The sequence below is a fragment of the Mirounga angustirostris genome, unplaced genomic scaffold (genome assembly GCF_029215605.1).
Source record: "Mirounga angustirostris isolate CCGP_5_RB_7025 unplaced genomic scaffold, mMirAng1.0.hap1 SCAF_5, whole genome shotgun sequence".
NCBI lineage: Eukaryota > Metazoa > Chordata > Mammalia > Carnivora > Phocidae > Mirounga > Mirounga angustirostris.
In genome coordinates, this window is record NW_026991713.1 from 20,501,909 (window position 1) to 20,522,974 (window position 21,066).

General features: G+C 38.9%; 1 protein-coding gene across 1 annotated transcript in view; it reads right to left on the reverse strand.

Annotated features, from left to right (window-relative positions):
* Positions 1 to 21,066, reverse strand: part of ANO4 (anoctamin 4) — a 396,544-nt gene that overhangs the window by 146,091 nt on the left and 229,387 nt on the right. Inside the window, exon 6 of the mRNA XM_045872759.3 lies at positions 1,620 to 1,720. Coding sequence (XP_045728715.1) covers positions 1,620 to 1,720 — 101 coding nt within the window. The remainder of the gene's footprint in view (positions 1 to 1,619; positions 1,721 to 21,066) is intronic.

Here is a 21,066-nt window from a genome sequence, read left to right on the forward strand (position 1 = left end):
TTATTCCCTGGATCACATTCTCTTAATGTGGCATAAGGAAAGTATTAATGTTGCTTGGAGGCAGCGCTTTTCTGCCACATAATGAGCATGCAGTAGTGTTGGCTATGATACAGTCAGGCTCTTTATATATGAAGTGCTTCCAGGTACTAGGAACTTGCTATACATTAACACTGCTCAAGTTTGTACAATTTGCTTGGGTTCTTTGCTTGAGAAATGTGTTCAGGTGTGAAGTTTTGTGAGACTGCTGGGGACGGATAATGTATCAATTTCACTAAGTTTTACTATCTCACTTTTATCAGAACATAGACTTTTGATCGTTGGCTATAAGATGCTGGTCTGATATATGACTCTAGCTAAGCATAGATTTCTTTTCCTTTTGGTCTTGATGTGTGATACAGTATTAATCCATATTGGACAGTTATAGCATTGATAAATAACTGGCTTTAATTATAATTACCATATAACAAGTTTCAATGGAAACTAAATTGATAAATGACTCAGTGATTTTATATAATATTTTTTAATCCTTGGGTTCTCAGATTTCCTTTGTCACATTTTAAATATACAAATAAATCAAAAGTTTAGGACTATGTTTATCTCAATTCCTTTGAGAATTTTGCCTTGAGGTAAACAGATGCTAGAAATCCCAGCCTCTATTTTGACTTGGTATTAGAACATAAAGGCCAATAAACAAAGAAAATAAGATGCACCGGGGAGATACATTACAGACCTCGGAATGGAAACTGCTCTTCTCTAAATGTGTACCTAGCGCCTCTCCGTCTCTGTAATTTTCCACAGCTCATTAAGAGATATATTTTAGAATTGGCACCAGTTTGCCTGGTTTCTGTCATCTGACTTGGTCTTATTGGCAAATTGTGAATCAAGAGTATTTAATTCTTTAGTCCCTTTAGAACTGTCCTTGGTACTAAGTCCCTCCATCTCCTTTAGAAGATTCCATTATTTATTTCCCACATATCTTGGCATTTATAATTTCAAGTTTAATACTTTATTTTATTTCCATCTAATAAATACAGATCACTTTCCTTTAATCTGTATGGAAAATATGAATATTCACTATGAAATGAAGGTAAATTAATCCTTTAAATAACTAAGCAATCCTCATATTTTCTAATTACCCTTGGAAAAAATATCTATGCTTGTTTTTGCACAGTATTTATGACTTGACTTTTTTAAAATTTAAAAAGTTTATTTAAAAAATAGATCACATTTTTATGAAATTTTTTGAACTTGCTTTACTGGAAGCAGATCTGAATGTCAGTAAGGATCTGCACCATTGATGCCTGGGGTCTGGCCATTCAAAGCAGCAACACGCAGGACTTCTGAAAATGGCATTTTAGAAATGAAAATGCTACTTGGAAAATGCTTCTTTCTCATAGGCACTTGACAAATCTACCTGCTAAGGACTGAATTAGCCAGAAATTTTCACAAAAAGCCATGAAGTCATTAGAAATCACAAAGACTTATGCATTTCCTAAACATTTTAAAGGATCTTCTCTAATAGCGTTCCAGTCTGCATTTCAGTTTTATTTGTTTCAAGAGAGGAGCACATTGGTTTACAGGGAAGAAGCAAAGAGTAGGGAAAATATATTTACACCTACCTGAAAGGCATTCTTACATTCATTTGTTCTGCATATCTTCCAAGCACTTCCCATGGGGCATGCAACTTCACAAAGATAATGTCACTATTTATTAGAGAGGACTGAAACAGAAAAAAGAAACTAAATTGAAAAGTATATCCAAGTCTCCTACGGTTTAAATTGAATTGGAACTTAGAACACATGAATCTATATGGAGTTTAAGATTTAGGGCATTCTTCACCAAAGAATTGGGTCCTTATGTGTGCATCCATTCACTCAAAAAATATACCACTGTGTGTCAGGCACTGGAGACCCAGCTGTGAACAAAAGAGATATGAATGGCATTTACATTATGCAAACATACAAAAAAAAAAAAAAGAAATAGGAGAAACAAGTTTAAAAGAAAAGAATAAATTCAGATGGTGATGAATGTTCTGAAGATAATGAAGTTAATGGGAGAAGTTATAGGGAGGAGGGCACACACTACTTTGGGCAAGGGGTGCAGAAAAGGCCCCTCTGCAGAAGGGACATACAAATTTGAGACACAAAGGAGCCAGGGCTGGGTAAGAGAATGGGATGAGTGTTCTAGGTGCAAAGGCCCTAAGCTGGGAAATTGCTTGGTATGTCTGATGTTCCGGGGGCAGTAAGGACAGCAGAGTGGCTGGAGTGTATTTATCATGAAAATTAGCATAAGAAGAGGCTCAAAAGATGAGAGGAGCCAGCCTGTGTAGTGCTTTACCAGCCTCAACAGGACAACTGGACTTTATTTTAGGAACACTGGAAAGTCATACTGATTTAGGTTTTCAAAGATCACTGTGGTTGCTGCATGGAGAAAAAATTATAAGGGAGAAAAAATTTTGCTGCAGCAAAAGCAGAGAGAAGAAGAGATGCTCTCCATCAACCAGGCAAAAGCAAAAATTGGTGGTGGTGGAGATGGGGGGACTTGGTGATGTGAGCCTTGAATCTGGGTCGGTGTCAGGGAAGGCTTTTTCAAAGGACTATGTTCTTTGGCCCAAAACTTTTGCCTCCTCTTGGGATTTTTATCAACACAGCACATAGACAGGGAAGTAAACCAAGACTTTATATTTTGTTTTTTAAGAGATTATTTATTTATTTATTTGAGAAAGAGTGAGCGAGAGACAGCCCAAGCTGGGGGAGGGGCAAAGGGAGAAGGAGAAGCAGACTCCCGCTGAGCAGGGAGCCCGATGCGGGACTCGATCCCAGATCCCAGGACCTGGAGATCATGACCTGAGCCAAAGGCAGACACTTAACTGACTGAGCCACCCAGCACCCAGGACTTTACATTTTAATAACCACCCAAAAGTTTTGTTCTATGTCTCTGGCCAAAGGGACAACTCCAATTAGATTTTCTTTGGAAGTCATCTCCCAGGGGGAGGGCTGGGTTGTGGAAGGAGGTAGAAGAAAAATGAGAAAATAGTGAGCCAAACTGGCTTAAACCAGCAAAGTAGTCTATTATTTATCCATATCTTTTTCACACAGGCTCATTCTGGACTGCATGCCATTTAAGTTTTTATAGTATAAGAATGTCAACAGATGTGTTAGGCTTTTGTGCCTAACCTCTCCTTGTAACAGTATTTATAAACAATCCAATACTTTTACACAGCTGGCAAAAATGGAAGCTCAAATTTATGGGGTAAATTTGCACTACGGGGAATTGTTTTTAAATTTCAGATGATGTGCAATTGCAATTCATTGCTCATATTTTCATTCAGAGTCTTCTTGCTGGGCTTATAAATATTTTACTTAATTTATAAGAATTCTTCAAGGTATTATGAAAATCAAATTGGTATCAACTACAAAGTTCCCAGGGACTCTGACAGTGCTGAATTTCCCAAGAGGAGGAGGTCCTGGGCCCAAATTCACAATGGTGGAGGGCACCCTTTGATACTGGTCTGAAAAACCAAACATTCTGGCAATTCAGGCCGAAATGAGGTTTTATATTCTAGCTTGGGACAAGCAGATCTCTGACTGTAAGCCCCCTAAAAACAAGGAAAGTTTCTGTTATTCACGTTTGAATCCTCTGGGCCTAGCACAATGCCTGGTCCAGAGGAAGGACACAACCAATACTTATCTAATTCAGAATATGGTTAGTGAAATGTGAACAGTTAGTCCTGGCCCAGACAAAAGCTGTTTGTCCTGTGAAGCAAGAAGTAACCTGGAGATGAAGTGACTCTTGAAGCCAACAAAGCTGTTAACTGCAAATGAGGTGCCCACCCAGGGAACAGACAGGTCAGTACACACTGAAGATGTGATGGACCAGTGCTGGATCTCTTTGCACGAATTGGTTTTCTATTTAGTAACCTATTATATCCAATTCTCTCTATACTGGGTACTTAGAGCTATGTAGCCAGGGCGAGTGTGAATGAGCTCACAGGTGGCAGTGTCCATACAGAACACGGAGAAACCACACCTACCCACAAAAATCTCCATCCTGTCCCATTCATGTCTGCAGATGTAGATCTGAGATGTCTCAGCTTATCAGTTGAGCATTTTTGTACATTGGAAAAGATTGCCATTTATTTTCCAATATATAGTACAGTTTTCCAAATTATAAAACAGAAGAAAGACTATTTTCTAAAAAATAACGGATCTTATTGTGTATATTAAAGATATACTTCAGAGTCTGGGAAGGTTTTGTGGCTTTCCCACCTGGAAATGTTAATTGTGATAATGGGAATTCTTTAAACTCACTTAGCTTTCCTATAAGATTCTACATTTACTTTTTCTTTTTTCTCTCATCTTCCTACAAGACAAAGAGGGAAACCGTACAACAAGAAATATGGGAATGTGACTGATTCACGGATTCAACCAAACTATGATTTATAGCAGAATATAATCTTAGGATATACTCTCTTCAGAAAATTATTATAATAGCTAAATTTACAAAAAGTAAATACAGTGGAATGAAAATCATTTTGTAGCTCTCCATGAATATATGAAAACATTAAAGAGAATACATTAAAGTATTTTACTTAGGGCACATTTTTTTAAATGCCACATTTATGTGTGTGGAAAAGCCAAGTTCATCATCTGAACACATACAAAGTCAACTAAAATTCTAATGTGGGATCTCTTCCATTTTCTGCAAAAAAGTATAGCTGTTTTGAATCATTCAGCATGATAAAAATAACTTCATTTTGCTTATTTCAATATAATAATTATAAAGCCATTACTTTATTATTATTTTCTAGAGCTTTGTAATTTTGGAAGCACTTTCACATTGTTACCTCATTTTATTCCTATGCAAACCTTGCAAGGGAGGCTTTCCTTCAATTTCTTAAAGGGGAGAGAGAGACTGGTCAAGTAATTCACTCATTGCCAAACTGAACATTTATCCCAGATACAGTTAAGACTCACATCCCTTGACTCCCTTGTCAATTCTACCTAATAAATTCTGAGGTTTAAATAATTTCTGAATTGTTCTTTTATCAGTTTATATAAACTAAACTGAAAAGAATTCTATATATTAGAAAACAAAGCAATAAAAATGAAGCAAAGTTAAGCTATTAATGAACTGAGATTTGATTTGAGACAATTAAAAGTTATTTTCATAATCTTGAGAAAAATGTTAACTGAATTCCCTTGGATGATGATGGATGTCTATTCATAGGTCGTGTGTGTGTGTTTGTGTGCACGTGTGTGTGTATAACTTATTATTTACACTCAGTTTTTAAAGGATGAACTGAACTTCAGCCCAGAAAAATAAATATGAAACAGATTACTGCTAATTATATGGCTCATATATCACTTTTTTTTTTCTACCACTGAATGATTATGCTACTGTTTCTAAATAGGTTTTTCCTCATTATTAAGTATTCCTTTCCACATAAATCCAAGTGCACAAGTGACGAAGAGAAATGAAAATGATTTTTTGAAGCAGAGTTGTTTCATTAATATCCCACCCTTTAGTTTAGAACCATGGGGAGAAGAAAAATGGCCAGTTAGAGGAGTTGGGAAAACATCCTGAGAAATTAAGAAGTAGCAAGGAAACTACCTCCCATAGAAAGAGGTAATATTCACAGAAAACACTCCTTCTTTCTTTCCTTCATTCAACAAGATCCCATTCAACATCTTCTATTAAGAAGTAGCAAGGAAACTACCTCCCGTAGAAAGAGATAATATTCACAGAAAACATTCCTTCTTTCTTCAACAAGATCCCATTCAACATCTTCTATGCACTAGATGCTAGGAGTGCAAGGATATATGTAAGTCCTGGTCCTCGCCTGGGTATGTCATGATTTAGTAAGGGAAGGTTAGATCAAGCACCAGTAAGGAAAAAGAGAAATATCATGCCATTATCTAATTTAAGGCATCTCTCTCAGACATATATGGATGCACACATGTTTACATCTCATGACCCCTGATACCATTGCTGAGGAGATGCTGATGGAGAGACAGGTTGGAAGTGGGGCATGGAGATAGAGCACAAACTCAGTTTTGGAAATGTTAAGTTTCAGTTATCCATGAGAAGATGCCTTGTGCATAGTTAGATAAATTAGTTTGGAGCTGAGGGGAGCAGTCTAGGCAAGAGATACAAAGTAAGCATGGCCAGGACATAGATGGTATTTAAATCTATGGGATTGGAAGAGGTCACTTTGAGAGAGTATAGGTGCAGAGACACGTGGGTAGCTGAACTTCAGAAGCTAGTTTAAGAATGCACACTCTGTATTTGTACCTTTGGGGTAAATACCTAGTAGTGCAATTTCTGGGTCATAGTGTAGGTCTATTTTTAATTTTTTGAGGAACCTCCACACTGTTTTCCAGAGTGGCTGCACGAGTTTGCATTCCCACCAGTAGTGTAGGAGGGCACCTGCACCCCAATGTTTAGCAGCAATGTCCACAATAGCCGAACTATGGAAAGAGCCCAGATGTCCATTGACAGATGGATAAAGAAGATGTGGTATTTATATACAATGGAATATTACTCAGCCACCAAAAGGAATGAAATTTTGCCATTTGCAACAATGTGGATGGAACTATAGGGTATTATGCCAAGTGAAATAAGTCAGAGAAAGACAATTATCATATGATTTCACTCATATATGGAATTTAAGAAACAAAACAGAGGAACAGAGGGGAAGAGAGGAAAATATAAAATAAGACAAAATCAGAGAGGGATATAAACCATAAAAGACTCTTAACTCTATGACACAAAGTGAGGGTTGCTGGAGGGGTGGTGGGTGGGGGATGGGGTAACTGAGTGATGGGCATTAAGGAGGGCATGGGATAGAATGAGCACTGGGTGTGATGAATCACTAAATTCTACCTCTGAAACTAATAATACACTATGTGTTGACTACATTGAATTTAAATAAAAAATTAAAAGAGAAAAAAACAAAAAAAAGAATGCAGACTCTGAGGTCAGACTACATATATTCGTATTCATATGTGTCTCTCTTACCAGCTCTGTGATCTTGGGCAAGCTATTTAACCTCTCTGTGCCTCAGTTGTTCAACTGTAATATGGGAAATGACAGCAATATCTAACAATGGAATCATATTAAATGGCATAATATGGATAAGATGCATAGGTAAAAACATGTTAATTATCATGATCTCCAAAAAGGGTCATGCCGTATTGGTGGTGTTGGGAAGAAAAGAGCACTCTTACTCATCCAAGTTACAAACTGTAAATGTGGCAAATAAGGAACCAATATCTAAGGAGAATTTTCCAGTCTTTGACTACAAATTTAAGTCTGAAGAAACCCTGAGAGTCAAGCCTCCAATTTCTGTCTCAGGATCCCTCCATGGTCCCCAGGGTCTCTTATATGTTCCTCAAGGACATTCATTCATTAACATTCAACAGATATTCACTGACTACTACATATCAGATACTCTGTGAATATACAAGGTAGACAGAATTTAGTTCAGAGTAGTAGACAAACATTAAACAACACATAAACATATGATTTAAAATTATGAGACATGCCAAAAAGGAAAGAATATAATGCTGTGGGAGAGAAGAACTGGAGGCACCTGGCTTTAGTTTGCTGGTTGACCTCTGAAGGTATGGCATCTAACCTGAGATCCAAAAGATAAGAAAGGGCTAGCCATGGAGAAACCAAATGAAGAGCATTCCAGACAGAGGGAACAGCAAGTACAAAGACCTGGAGATTGTACCATAAACTGAAAGGTGACTGGACATTGTAAGGTGTGAAGTAGGGAGAGTTACCTGAGATGAGTTTAGAGAAAATGGCTGAAAATGGAGAAAATGGCTGTGGATAGATCATGCCAGGCCAAGTTCAATGTGGTAAGGAGTTCAGATTTTATTCTGTAAGGTCACTGAAAAATCACCAATGGGTTAAATGCAGGAAGGTAACAGAATTACTTGTTTTATAAAGCATACTCTGAATGTCCTGTGGAAAATGTCCCAGAGGGAACACAAGACTTGGAAGGTCAATAGGAAAGTTATTCCAGTAGGTCAGGTAAGACCAGATAATGGCTGAAACCAGAAGGCAGATATAGTGAGGAAAAAATGGACAGACTAGAGATTAATTTGGAGGTAGATTTGAAAGGATTTAGGACTGGTCAAATGAGAAGAGAGAGAAAAAAATCCAGTGTCCAGATTAGTGGGCATGTTGTTTCACCTGGAAAATGAATGGATGGTTGTACCAAACAATGAAATAGAGAAGAATCAGGGAAAAGATGTCTGTTTACTTTGGGATATGCGATGTTTGAGATCCCTAGAAGATATTTACACTCAAGTGTGAAGTAGGCAAATGGGTATGTGAGTCTGGCTCGGGGTGGGGTTTGGGGAGATGGGACTTATTAATTTGAGAATTACAGACACACCATTGATATTTAAAAGCACAGAACTTGATGAGGTTACCTAAGGAAGTCACAAAGACCAGGCACTAGGGCACACTGACATTTAGAAGGTCTGGAAGAGGAGAAAGCAACCGTCAAAGGAGACTAAGAAGGAGCCACCAGAGAAGTAGGTGGGAAACAAGAGGGACAAAACAGAAGCTGGGAGGAATGGGGGTTTCTAGAAGGATGACAGCTCAGGGAACCCTTCCCACAGCTAACCCAGGCTGCTGCCTGAAGTTGGCCTTATTCAGTAGTGCCATTTGTCTCATCTCTGCTGCTGCAGCTGCCTCTTTGTCCTTGCTGACACTGCCACTGGCCCCGGCTCTGAAGAGGATGCAGAGCTGAGGTGGAACGGTTTCCAACAGTGTTCAGCTTGTTCCCTGAAGGGAAGCCAGGAGCTTCCATGGTGAGTCAGAGCTAATTTCAAGGAGGGCACACAAGTACCAAGCCAGGTCTCTCCCAAGTGCCTCTCCCTGCCACATGCAAACCAGCAGCAAAGAATGAAGCCCACACACAGCTCCCTTTGCCCACACTGGGGAGAGCTGTCAGCCCTCTCAGAGCACTTTGTCAAGGGCTCAGAAGTGCCTTGAGTCTGTGCTCTTCACCTGGAGTTCCCTGTCTCTGTCTGTATGCTCTCCACACTTCTCTCAGGAATTCTCAGGCGAAAACTCCTGGCAACCTCCCAGGATTTCTGAGATGGACATACAGATCGACCTCCCCTCTACCTCCACGCCTTCATCACACACACATATGCTGATTTCAAAATAAAAGCTCATTGCAATTTGAGTTTCATTTTACATCTATGATATAGGTCTGAATGAGATCATGATCTTGTACATACTCACACATGGATAGAGCATGTATGTGTACACATAAAGGAAATATACCAGAAATCACATTTGCCACAGAAACCTTATTCTGGGAAATTTTTATCAATTTATTTTCATTTCAGGTCCATTTTCACTGGTTGGTTTATATTAAAACAGGATGGTGGCAATTCTTAAAAAGTAGCAGGAGAGAGAAAAGCAATTTAAAAGGATTTGATTAATCATTTATCAAACATTTATTGCATGTGTATTAATCACTAGTTCTGTGCTGAGAAAAGGCCATTGGTGTTATAAAGAGGCAACTAACTCTGATGTGCCTTGGTCTACACAAAAAAGGAGCCAGTTCCTGTCCATGAGAAGCTAATACCCTAGCCATGGAGATACAATAACTGAATATGTAATTTGAGGAGAATTATAAAACAATAAATAAACAATGCATGATATGTAACCTTTCTTCATACATTGAAAAAAAAAATAGAGTAGAGAAACCACATGGTGTAATGCTTAAAAGTCCTAGCTCTGGGATTCCTAAGCTTTGGAATTCAAGGTTCAAGGGCCAGATAGGCTACCGTAGTAGCTGATGACCTTGAGCAAAATATTTCATCTCTATAAGCCTCCATTTCTCTCATCTGTGAAATGTGAATAACAGCATTTACTTCAGATTTCTTCTGAGAACTATAAGGTTTAATGCATGCAAAGTATTTAGTTAGTTCCTTGTGCACTAAAAATGCTCTTTAAAGGGTGAGGAAGGTATGTGAATCATCATCAAAGGCATTTTGAAAATATTTTCACAAGTTAAAGCTTTATTGAGGAACGAAAAAGATCGCCTCTTCCAACCTGGTTTGCAGATTTTGGCCATGAAAATATAGTGATGGAACATTAGGAATAAAGAGGTATTTGCTTGGAGGGACTAGGAAAGGCAGTTGCATGTGAAAACTAAAGATTGTTTCCTCTCCATTGATATTACAGAGTGAATGTCTGGTTCAAGGGAGCCTGCCTCTCTCACTTGCAAGCTCATTAGATTCTGGTTTCATCTAAAATAAATAGAAAGACTGGGGTATGTCTGTACCCAAAAGGAAGAGGGAACAGGTGGAATGGGAGAATGAAATGGAGGCCTGTTTGGGAATAGTCTCCATAGGTCTAGGTTCGTCCACAGCACCCCAAGAAGTCTTGGGGCCCTACAAGAGATTGCTGAAGTTAAAAAGGTCCCTTTATCATCTTAGGTCAACTGAACTCAAAAGATGATGCCAAATCCTTTATTTAAACTTGAAGGAAATGGTCTTAAAAGAGCTGGAACTTAGGGCACAGAAGACTAAAAAGATCTAGGCATAGATACTTTCCAAAAGTATCTGGAAGTATCCTTGCCTTGTCTTGAAAGGTAACCATTGGCCAACTGGGTGCTGCAGTGCAGTGGAAAGAACACCTGCCACAGCTTTCCACTGCACACCTGGGTAAGTCACTTCACTCCTCTCTCAGTTCCCTTCTGACCACACAGAGATAACATGACCCCTGAGCTGCAGACTTCCAGTCTTTGAGGCACAGATTGGAATAAGCTATGAAAGCATGTTTAAAACTACCCAGTCCTGGCCCTGTCTCTGACTGGACCTTCGATTTGGAAACTGACCTCTTCCTCTCTGCCCTCAGTTTCCTCACCTTCAGAAGGAAGGTCTGGAATCGTTCAGTTTGTTCCAAATGTATTCAGTGGAAGTGTCCCTGGAAATCGTGGTGGTCTTTGCAGATGACTATGAATCTCATCCTGGGAACTGTAATTTAACACTCACTCACTTATCCATTCATGTATTCCACAAAACTTTACTGAGAGCCTATGAGGCGTCAGGAGGACAGCTATGAATAAGACAGACTGAATCGTTGCTTCCGTGAATTCTACTGAGAGAGAGACTCTCAATAAACAGGTATATAATATTTCTGATGGTATGCTTTGAAGAAGAATAAAGAAGGGTAAGGAAATAGAAAGTAATGGTGGGAAGAAGATATTATTTTAGATAGAGTGGTGTGAATAAGCTTTTTGATAAGGTGACATTTGAGCAGAAACCTGAAGAAAGCACTTAAGAATGCAGTTTCATTATCCAAGGAGAGAACATTCCAGGCAGCAAGAAGAGTCAAGGCAAAGGGCCTGAGGCATAAATATGCCTCATGTTTCATTTTATTGAGCACAAAGGGTCAAATCAGGGTAGTCACTTGCACCTGTTCTGTATACCCTAGGGCAAATAGCTGGATGTCACTTTCTCATAACTGTACTGGTAAGAAAACAAAGCAAACCCTTAAAATGCTGGGTCAAAAAGAAAAAGATATTAATTTCAGCTAGGAACTTAGATAAGCCTCTTGGAGAAAAAGACCGCAGTGGTTTTTCAGACCTAAAGGCACATTCAGATTGAAAGTGAAGGGATGAAAAAAGATATTCCATGCAAATAGAAATAAAAAAATAAAAGGCAGGGTAACAATACTTATATAAAAAATAGACTTTAAGAAAAGACTATAACAAGACACGAAGAAGGGCCTTACATAATGATAAAGGGATCAGTCCAACAAGAGGATATAACAATTATAAATCTCTATGCACCCAACATAGGAGCACCTAAATATATAAAGCAAATATTAACAGATGTAAGGGTAAAAATTGTCAGTAGTACAATAATAGTAGGAGACTTTAACACCCCACTTACATCAGTGAGTAGATCATCCACACAAAAAAATCAATAAGAAAACAGTGGCTTTGAATGACACATAAGAACAGATGGACTTAAGAGATATATACAGAACATTCTGTCCAAAACAGCAGGATACATATTTTTTTTCAAGCGCACATTGAATATTCTCCAGGATAAACCATGTTAGACCACAAAACAAGTCTCAATAAATTAAGAAGATTGAAATCACATCAAGGATCTTTTCTGAGCAAATTGCCATGACCAGAAATCAATTACAAGGAAAAAAAAAACAGAAAAAACACAAACACATGGAGGCTAAACGACATACTACTAAACAGCCAATGGGTAAATGAAGAAATCAAAAAGGAAATAAAAAAATACATGCAGACAGAAGAGAATGGAAACATAACTGTCCCAAATCTTTGGAACATGGCAAAAGCAGTTCTGCAAGTATATAGTGATATAGGCTTACCTCAAGAAACAAGAAAAATCTCAAACAATCTAACCTACACATAAAGAAACTAGAAAAAGAGGAATAAAGCCCAAAGCTGGTAAAAGGAAAGTAATAATAAAGATCAGAGTAGAGGAGCACCTGGGTGGCTGGGTCAGTTGAGCATCTGGCTCTTGGTGTTGGCTCAGGTCATGATCTCAGGGTTGTGGGATCCAGCCCTGAGCAGGGGGTCTTCACTCAGTAAGGAGTCTGCTGGAGATTCTCTCCCTCTCCTGCTGCCCCTCCCCCTGCTTGTACTCTCCCTCTCTCTCAAATAATAAATAAAATCTTTTAAAGATCCGAGTAGACATAAACGAAATGGAAGAAAAAACAATAGGAAAGATCAATGAAACCAAGAACTAATTCTTTGAAAAGATAAACAAAACTGATAAACCTTTAGCCAGATTCATCAAGATAAAAAGAGAGAACTCAAGTATACAAATTTGTGCAACCACTGTGGTAAACAAGTATGGTGGTTCCTCAAACAATTAAAAATAGAAATACCATACAATCCAGTAATTCCACTACTGAGTATTTACCCAGAGAAAATGAAAACACTGTGTGTGTAAGACAGTTGAATCACAGACCTGTACCTCTGAAATAAATAATACGTTATATGTTAAAAAAAAAAAAAAAAAGGGAAGGGAAAAATGAAGTGGGGGAAATCAGAGTGGGGAGACGAACCATGAGAGACGATGGACTCTGAAAAACAAACTGAGGGTTCTAGAGGGGACGAGGGTGGGAGGATGGGTTAGCCTGGTGATGGGTATTGAAGAGGGCACGTACTGAATGGAGCACTGGGTGTTATACGCAAACAATGAATCATGGAACACTACATCAAAAACTAATGATGTAATGTATGGTGATTAACATAACATAATAAAATAAAATTTAAAAAAGAAATGAAAATATGAATTCAAAAAGATATATGAGCCTATGTTTGCTGCAATATTATTTACAATATCCAAGTTACGGAAGCAACCTAAGTGTCCAATGATAGATGAATGGGTAAAGAAGTTGTGGGCTGTGTGTGTGTGTGTGTGTGTCCCTATATTATACCTTAGAGGATATTATGTTAGGTGAAATAAGTCAGACACAGAAAAACAAATATCATATGATTTCATCTGTATATGGAATCTAAAAAACAAAACAGAAACAATCATAAATACAGAGAAGAAACTGGTGGTTGCTGGGGGGGGGGGGAGAGGGTGAAGGGGATAATGAGGTACAAACTTTCAGTTATAAAATAAGTAAGAATGAAGGGGGGTAAATCGGAGGGGGAGACGAACCATGAGAGACTATGGACTCTGAGAAACAAACTGAGGGTTCTGGAGGGGAGGAGGGTGGGGGGATGGGGTGGCTGGGTGATAGACATTGGGGAGGGTATGTGCTATGGTGAGTGCTGTGAATTGTGCAAGACTGTTGAATCACAGATCTGTACCTCTGAAACAAATAATACATTATATGTTAAAAAAAAAAAAAGAAGAAGATAGCAGGAGGGGAAGAATGAAGGGGGAGAAATCGGAGGGGGGAGACGAACCATGAGAGACTATGGACTCTGAGAAACAAACTGAGGGTTCTAGAGGGGAGGGGGTGGGAGGATGGGTTAGCCAGTGATGGGTATTAAAGAGGGCACATACTGCATGGAGCACTGGGTGTTATACGCAAACAATGAATCATGGAACACTACATCAAAAACTAATGATGTAATGTATGGTGATTAACATAACATAATAATAAAAAAAATAAAAAATAAAAAAATAAAAATAATAAAAAAATAAATAAGTCACGAATGAAAAGCACAGCATAGGGAATACAGTCAATAATATCGTCATAATGTTATATGGTGACAGATGGTAACTACACTTACAGTGAGCATAGAATAATGTATAGAATTGTCAAATCACTATGTTGCACACCTGAAACTAATATAATATTGTATGTCAACTCTAATTCAATTAAAAAAAAAAAACAGTGGTAGCGGTAGTGCTACCATATGCTAGGAAGTATTTTAGGGGTTTTACATACATTAAATAATATAATCTTCACCAAACCCTATGAGGCAAGCATTATTGGTATCCTAATTTATTGCAGACAAGAAATCAAAGCACAAAGAGGCAGAGTACCCTTGCTAAGATCAAACAGTAAGTAAGGAGTGGAGTCTAGGTTCTCATCAAGGCAGCTGGACTTCAGAACAATTCTGCACCAGAGGAGAGCCAGGGCTAAAGGGAATGTATTTTCTCATGGATTCAATTCCACTGTCATTTTATTTTTTGGAAAAATGCTTAGTTACACATTGGAATCCAGGGTATAGTGCATACAGTTCCCTCTACACATCCTAAAATGAATGTAAGGCCAGTAGTAAAAACAAATTTGAAACCCAGTTCTTCCAATCATGATGTGTATTTCTGGGCATATTATTAGTTCATGAGCCTCCACTTCCTCATTTGTAAAACGGGGATAACAACACACACCTTGCAGGGTTGTTCTGACACTGACATGGTTGTGCTATAAATGGTTGACTAAGGATTTCATCTTCTTCCCAGAGTTACTGAATGCTAACCCCTTGCTGATGCTACAATTCTATTCTCTGAAACTTATGGAGAATTGTACATTTCTGGAGGGGTAAAAGGCTCGAGGTAATCACTAAGCAATTTCTGCTCCTCTCAGCAGGCCTGCCATCTAGCCAGCTGTGTGTCATGCCATCTAGCCACTTGCACTTTTCTGAGCTTCCATTTTCTCTGAAAAATAAGGGTGTACATCTCTAAGGAGATTTTTTTTCTTTTTAGCATTTTTAAACTTGATTCCCTTAGGGACACATGAGAATTTGTGAGTATAGTTCAAAAAGGCTCTTCAGCTGATTCTGATCTAATTCTCTCTCTACAACTCATGCACAAACACACAGTCACTATGCCCTGGTGGAAAAGAAACCTCTAAGGCACTGTATATATTCCTAAATGGCCTCAATGTTCATTCTCTGAGAATGATGTTAGCGTCAGCAACAGGAAATACATGTGTGAAATAACCGCTCACTCCTCCTCAGCAGACATTTAAATGGGGTTGTCCATTCATGCTCTAGTCTCATCTACTTGTTTTCCCTGGATGATCTCATACCTTCCCAATGGCTTTCAATGTCACCTATCATCCAAAGTCTCCCAGATTCTTATCTCTGGCCCAGACCTCTCTTCTGAGTTCCAGATCAGCCTAGCCAATGACTACCATGATACTTGCCCTTGGCTGTCTCATTGGCACGTCAGACTCTATGTGTCTAAAATGGATCCACTTCTCTGGTAAAACTGCTCTTCTCCTGAGTACCCCCAGATTCAGGAAATGGCAAAACCAGCCATCAAGTTGCTCAAGTCCAGGAGTTGTCTTTGACTTCTCCTTCTTCCTTACCCCACATACAATTACTCACCATGTCTTATTGATCTTCTCTCTTAAAATGCCTTTGAATCTGCCCACTTCTCTCCACCTCCACTGCCACCATCCTCCTTTGAGCCACCATCATCTATCTCCTCAAAGACTGCAACAGCCTCTTAGCCGGGCTTGTTCCAATTCCATTCTTCTTCTTCTTCTTCTTTTTTTTTTTTCCAATTCCATTCTTGCCTTGTGTATTCTCACTGGCATCAGAAACATCTTTAAAAATGCATTGTGATCCATGGTTTCCCATGGCTCTCTGGAAAATCACTAAAGTGGTTATTTCATGCCACTCTTTCTTTCTCTAGGTTCCAGTCACATGGGCCTTTCTTCTTCTTTCTAAATCACCAAGCTCCTGACAGTCTCAGGGTTTCCTCATATGCTATTTTCTCTGCCTGATAGATTCCAGGCTCTTTCAGGTCTCAAGTTATTTGGTAGGCAGAATTTTAATATTATCCGCAAGATTCCCATCCTCCTGTTGTACTCGTCTGGTATAACCTCCTCTCCTTGTGGAACCTGTGAATATGAGGGGCTATCACTTCTGGGATCAGGATACTGATCCGCTGACTGAGTTAATCATAAGTACAGATTATCCTGGATTGACCTTAACTAATTAGGTGAGTCCTCAAAAGAGAGCCTTGAGATCAGAGAGATTCCGCTGCTGGTTTTAAGGAAGTGAACTACTGTATTGTAAGAGGGTCTATGATGGTGAGGAATCATGAGTGGTTCTAGGAGCTGAGAGCAGTTCCTGGTTGGCAGCCAGTAAGAAAATGGGGGTGTTGGTCCTACAACCTCTAGAAACTAAATTCTGCTAAAAACCATGTGAGTGAAGCTTAAGCTCCAGAAAGGAACGCAGGCTGGCTGACACCTGATGGTAGTGTTGTGGGATCCTGATCAAAAGACCCTGTTGAATTATACCTGGAATCCTGACACCTGCAGAAACTATGAAATCATAAACATAGGTTATTTTAAGCCTCTTAAGTTTGAGGTAATCTCTTATGTAGCAATATAAAACTAATACAGGTCACATTTCAATGAGTTAATTCTGTAATTATGTATTACACTGTTGTCTCTAGGAGACTGTTCAGCTTCTCCATAGCTGTATTCCCAACACCCAGTATGTTACGAAGCACACAGACATTGAGAATGAATGTTCCCTAAATTAATTTATGAACATCTTGGAGTCTAGACTATGAATAGCTTTTTCATGTTGTTGATTACTTTGTTAAAACCCTATTAGAAAAAAATTCATCTTCTTGCTACCACAAAGGTTTCAAAATGGCTTAAATGTATGAGGAGCTCAAGTAAACACTCCTCTAGGTCACAATCAGGACAGATCCAGTGGTAAGGAGCTAAACAGAAATCTTCACACAGTTCATCAAAGGTTCCTTCTATTGCCCTTAAGTGAACACCAAGACAACCTACTCTTGGTTACTCTATCAACCCTGGTGATTCCTACATCAAGCTTAGGAAACTTACTTCACATCAGGTTATCTGAAGAAAATCAATGTCTGGTCTATCATTCAAGATGGACTAAGTTATGCTACAACAACAAATAACCCCAAATATCAGTGACTTAAAATGGTAGAGCTATATTGTCAATATGGTAGCTACTGGCCATGTGTGGCTACTGAGCACTTAAAATATAGCTAGTCCAAATTGAGATATGCTAGCTGTAGAAAATACACTAAATTCTGAAGACTTAAAATACCTGAAATAAAGAATGTAAAATACCTAATTTCTATATTGACTACATGTTTAAATAATTTCATCTATTGGATTAAATAAAACTATTAAAATTGATTTGATTTTTTTTTTTTTTTTTTTACTTTTGACCTGTGACTATTAGAAAATTTAAAATCACATAAATTTTATTGGCTGGTGTGCAATGACAAAGGTTGATTTCTTTTTTTTTGCTACCTGTCCTTTGCAGGTCAGTTCACTTTAGTAATTCAGTGATTCATGATGATGAGTCACTGTGCCAGCGGGAAGGAAGATCCCAAAGGGTCTCATAAGGACACATGCCACTTCTGTGCCCATCCCATTGGACAGAAATAGTCATACGGATCCATTTGTCTATAAGACCATCAGGAAGAGGGATTATATCTGATGAGTAGTGCTAATTAATACACACTGGTATAGAATAGCCTTCCTCCATCACCTACTTAGGATCACAGTAAATCTAGCGTATAAAACAAATGTCTTTTCTTCCTCACAACATAATGAATCATAAAGCTGGGGAGAGCATGTGCTATGGTGAGCGCTGTGAATTGTGTAAGACTGTTGAATCACAGACCTGTACCTCTGAAACAAATAATACGTTATATGTTAAAAAAAAAAAAAAAAGAAGAAGAAGAAGAAGAAGATAGTAGGAAGGGAAAAATGAAGGGGGGGAAATCGGAGGGGGAGACGAACCATGAGAGACTATGGAGTCTGAGAAACAAACTGAGGGTTCTAGAGGGGAGGGGGGTGAGGGGATGGGTTAGCCTGCTGATGGGTATTAAAGAGGGCATGTTCTGCATAGAGCACTGGGTATTATACGCAAACAATGAATCATGGAACACTACATCAAAAACTAATGATGTAATGTATGGTGATTAACATAACATAATAAAAAAAAGTGTTGGGCGCCTGGGTGGCTCAGATGGTTAAGCGTCTGCCTTCGGCTCAGGTCATGATCCCAGGGTCCTGGGATCGAGTCCCGCATCGGGCTTCCCGCTCCTTGGGAGCCTGCTTCTCCCTCTGTTTCTCTCTGTCTCTCATGAATAAATAAATAAAATCTTTAAAAAAATGAAAAAAAATTTTAAAAAGTGTTATATCACTATAGTGGGGGGAAAAAGTCATTCAAACAAACAACATTATTAAAGGTAATCTTAACTACATCCCAAGCACTATATTGGGCCCTGCGGATATAGAGAAAGCTAAGACCTGTTCCTGCATCTCAGGGAACTAACATTTTAGCAGAGCCATTATTATACTAACTATAAATAATGTGATGGATATGAACAGAAGTTGGTTTAATGTCCTATGGGAGGATAGGAGTGAAAATGCTTCCTTTGTGGATGGTCCCTCTGTGTAGCACTAAATCTCTCCTCGGAAGTAAGGAATGTCATTTCTGATCTACATAACCTGAAAAGTCCTTTCACTTGTTACAGATCATCATAACATCTCCCTATTCCTTCAAGGTAGCATATTAAATAAGTTGAACATGGAGACATCTATATCACTATTATGCTTTATATTATCATAAATGATCAACCCACTGATAACTAACATACGAATAACCCATGTGTCATTATGCCCTTACTAAATTACAGTGATTGACAGCTATAAAATAAGCACGACCCAGAAAGGACAGATGCACAGGGTGGCTGGTGCCAGTGAAGAAGCAATTTAACTTTGGAAATACCTTCTAATGAGCTTGGAAAGGTTAGGACATCCTTCCTAGGCCTGTTCTATTTATCTTTTGGTGGAAATGCTGATCAAAATTGGAGAATGCAATAATAAGGCACATAGCTGTATAGGTTACAAAGTGTTTTTTCCTAAAGGTTATGAAAAGGTTGTCAAGAATGGGGCTCACTGGGGCGCCTGGGTGGCTCAGTCGTTAAGTGTCTGCTTTCGGCTCGGGTCATGATCCCAGGGTCCTGGGATCGAGTCCCACATCGGGCTCCCTCCTCGGGGGGGAGCCTGCTTCTCCCTCTCCCACTCCCGCTGCTTGTGTTCCCACTCTCGCTATCTCTGTCTCTGTCAAATAAATAAATAAAATCTTTAAAAAAAAAAAAAAAGAATGGGGCTCACTGAGTTTTGATAACAAAGAAATGTACCTGATAGGTTATACCTAACTCATATCAGCATTATGCCAGTAAGGAACCGATGTATCTCCTTTGCTTATTTTATAGCACTAAGATATCTATCTATTGACATAGATATAAATATACAGATATATATTAGGTATTATATAATATATAAATATTAAATAGATTAAATATTAGATAATATAAATGTTAATATATATTAGATAATGCATTTGAAACCATGTTGTGTGGGTTCCATTAATGTGTCCCTGACATTGAGTTCTCTTCTCCTTTAGGGAAAATGGTCTTCTGAGTTTTCTGGTCCACTATGGTAGGCTGGAACCATATCATGAGCTCTGGCTATTGAGCTGTGAGCAGAACCTTGAAGACTGCTGTGTGATTCATCTTTCCCTGCTACAGAAGGAGGTGTCTGGGTGAAACTTCCCTGGTAACTATAAGAGTAGTCTCCTTCCCCCTCCCCTATTATCCTGACATCAAGAACTAAACCCTGTTGCCTTAAGCCTCCGAGATGACAAAGCCTTGAGTGACATGGGAAGTTATATAAAGATATGCATGGAACTTCATGAGATCACAAGGAGATCTAGCAGGAAAGGGAACCCAGAAACAAGACTGAGGATACTCCATTATTTTGGAGATCAAACATAAGAGTAGGCAAGCAAGGGAGACTGAGAAATGGCCAATGAAGAAGGGAGAAAGCTAGGAGGGCATGACATGCTCCAGAGCCAAGTGAACATTTTTCAAGGTGCAAACAACAAACTATGAGCAGCGATGCTGCTGACAATGTCAGTAAGATAACAGAGATGACATGACTGCTGGATTTCGGTAATGGCCGACCCTTATGAAAGCTGTTTCTGTTGAATGAAGGAGAAAGCTCAGCCTGAGTAGTTTGAAAGGCAAATGGTAGGTGAGAAAGCAGAGACAGTGATACCAGACAAATCTTTCAGGAAGATTTTCTGTGAAGTGGAGAAGAAAAATGGGGCAGTCGTTGGAGGAGAACATAGGGGTCAAGGGATTTCTCTCTTTAAGATGTGGGTTACAGAACAAAACCAAAAGACAACTGACAGAATGGGAGAAGATATTTGCAAATGACATATCAGATAAAGGGCTAGTATCCAAAATCTATAAAGAACTTCTTAAACTCAACACCCAAAGAACAAATGATCCAATCAAGAAACAGGCAGAAGACATGAACAGACATTTTTCCAAAGAAGACATCCAAATGGCCAACAGACACATGAAAAAGTGCTCAACATCGCTCAGCATCAGGGAAATCCAAATCAAAACCTCAATGAGATACCACCTCACACCAGTCAGAATGGCTAAAATTAACAAGTCAGGAAACGACAAATGTTGGCAGGGATGCAGAGAAAGGGGAACCCTCCTACACTGTTGGTGGAAATGCAAGCTGGTGTAGCCACTCTGG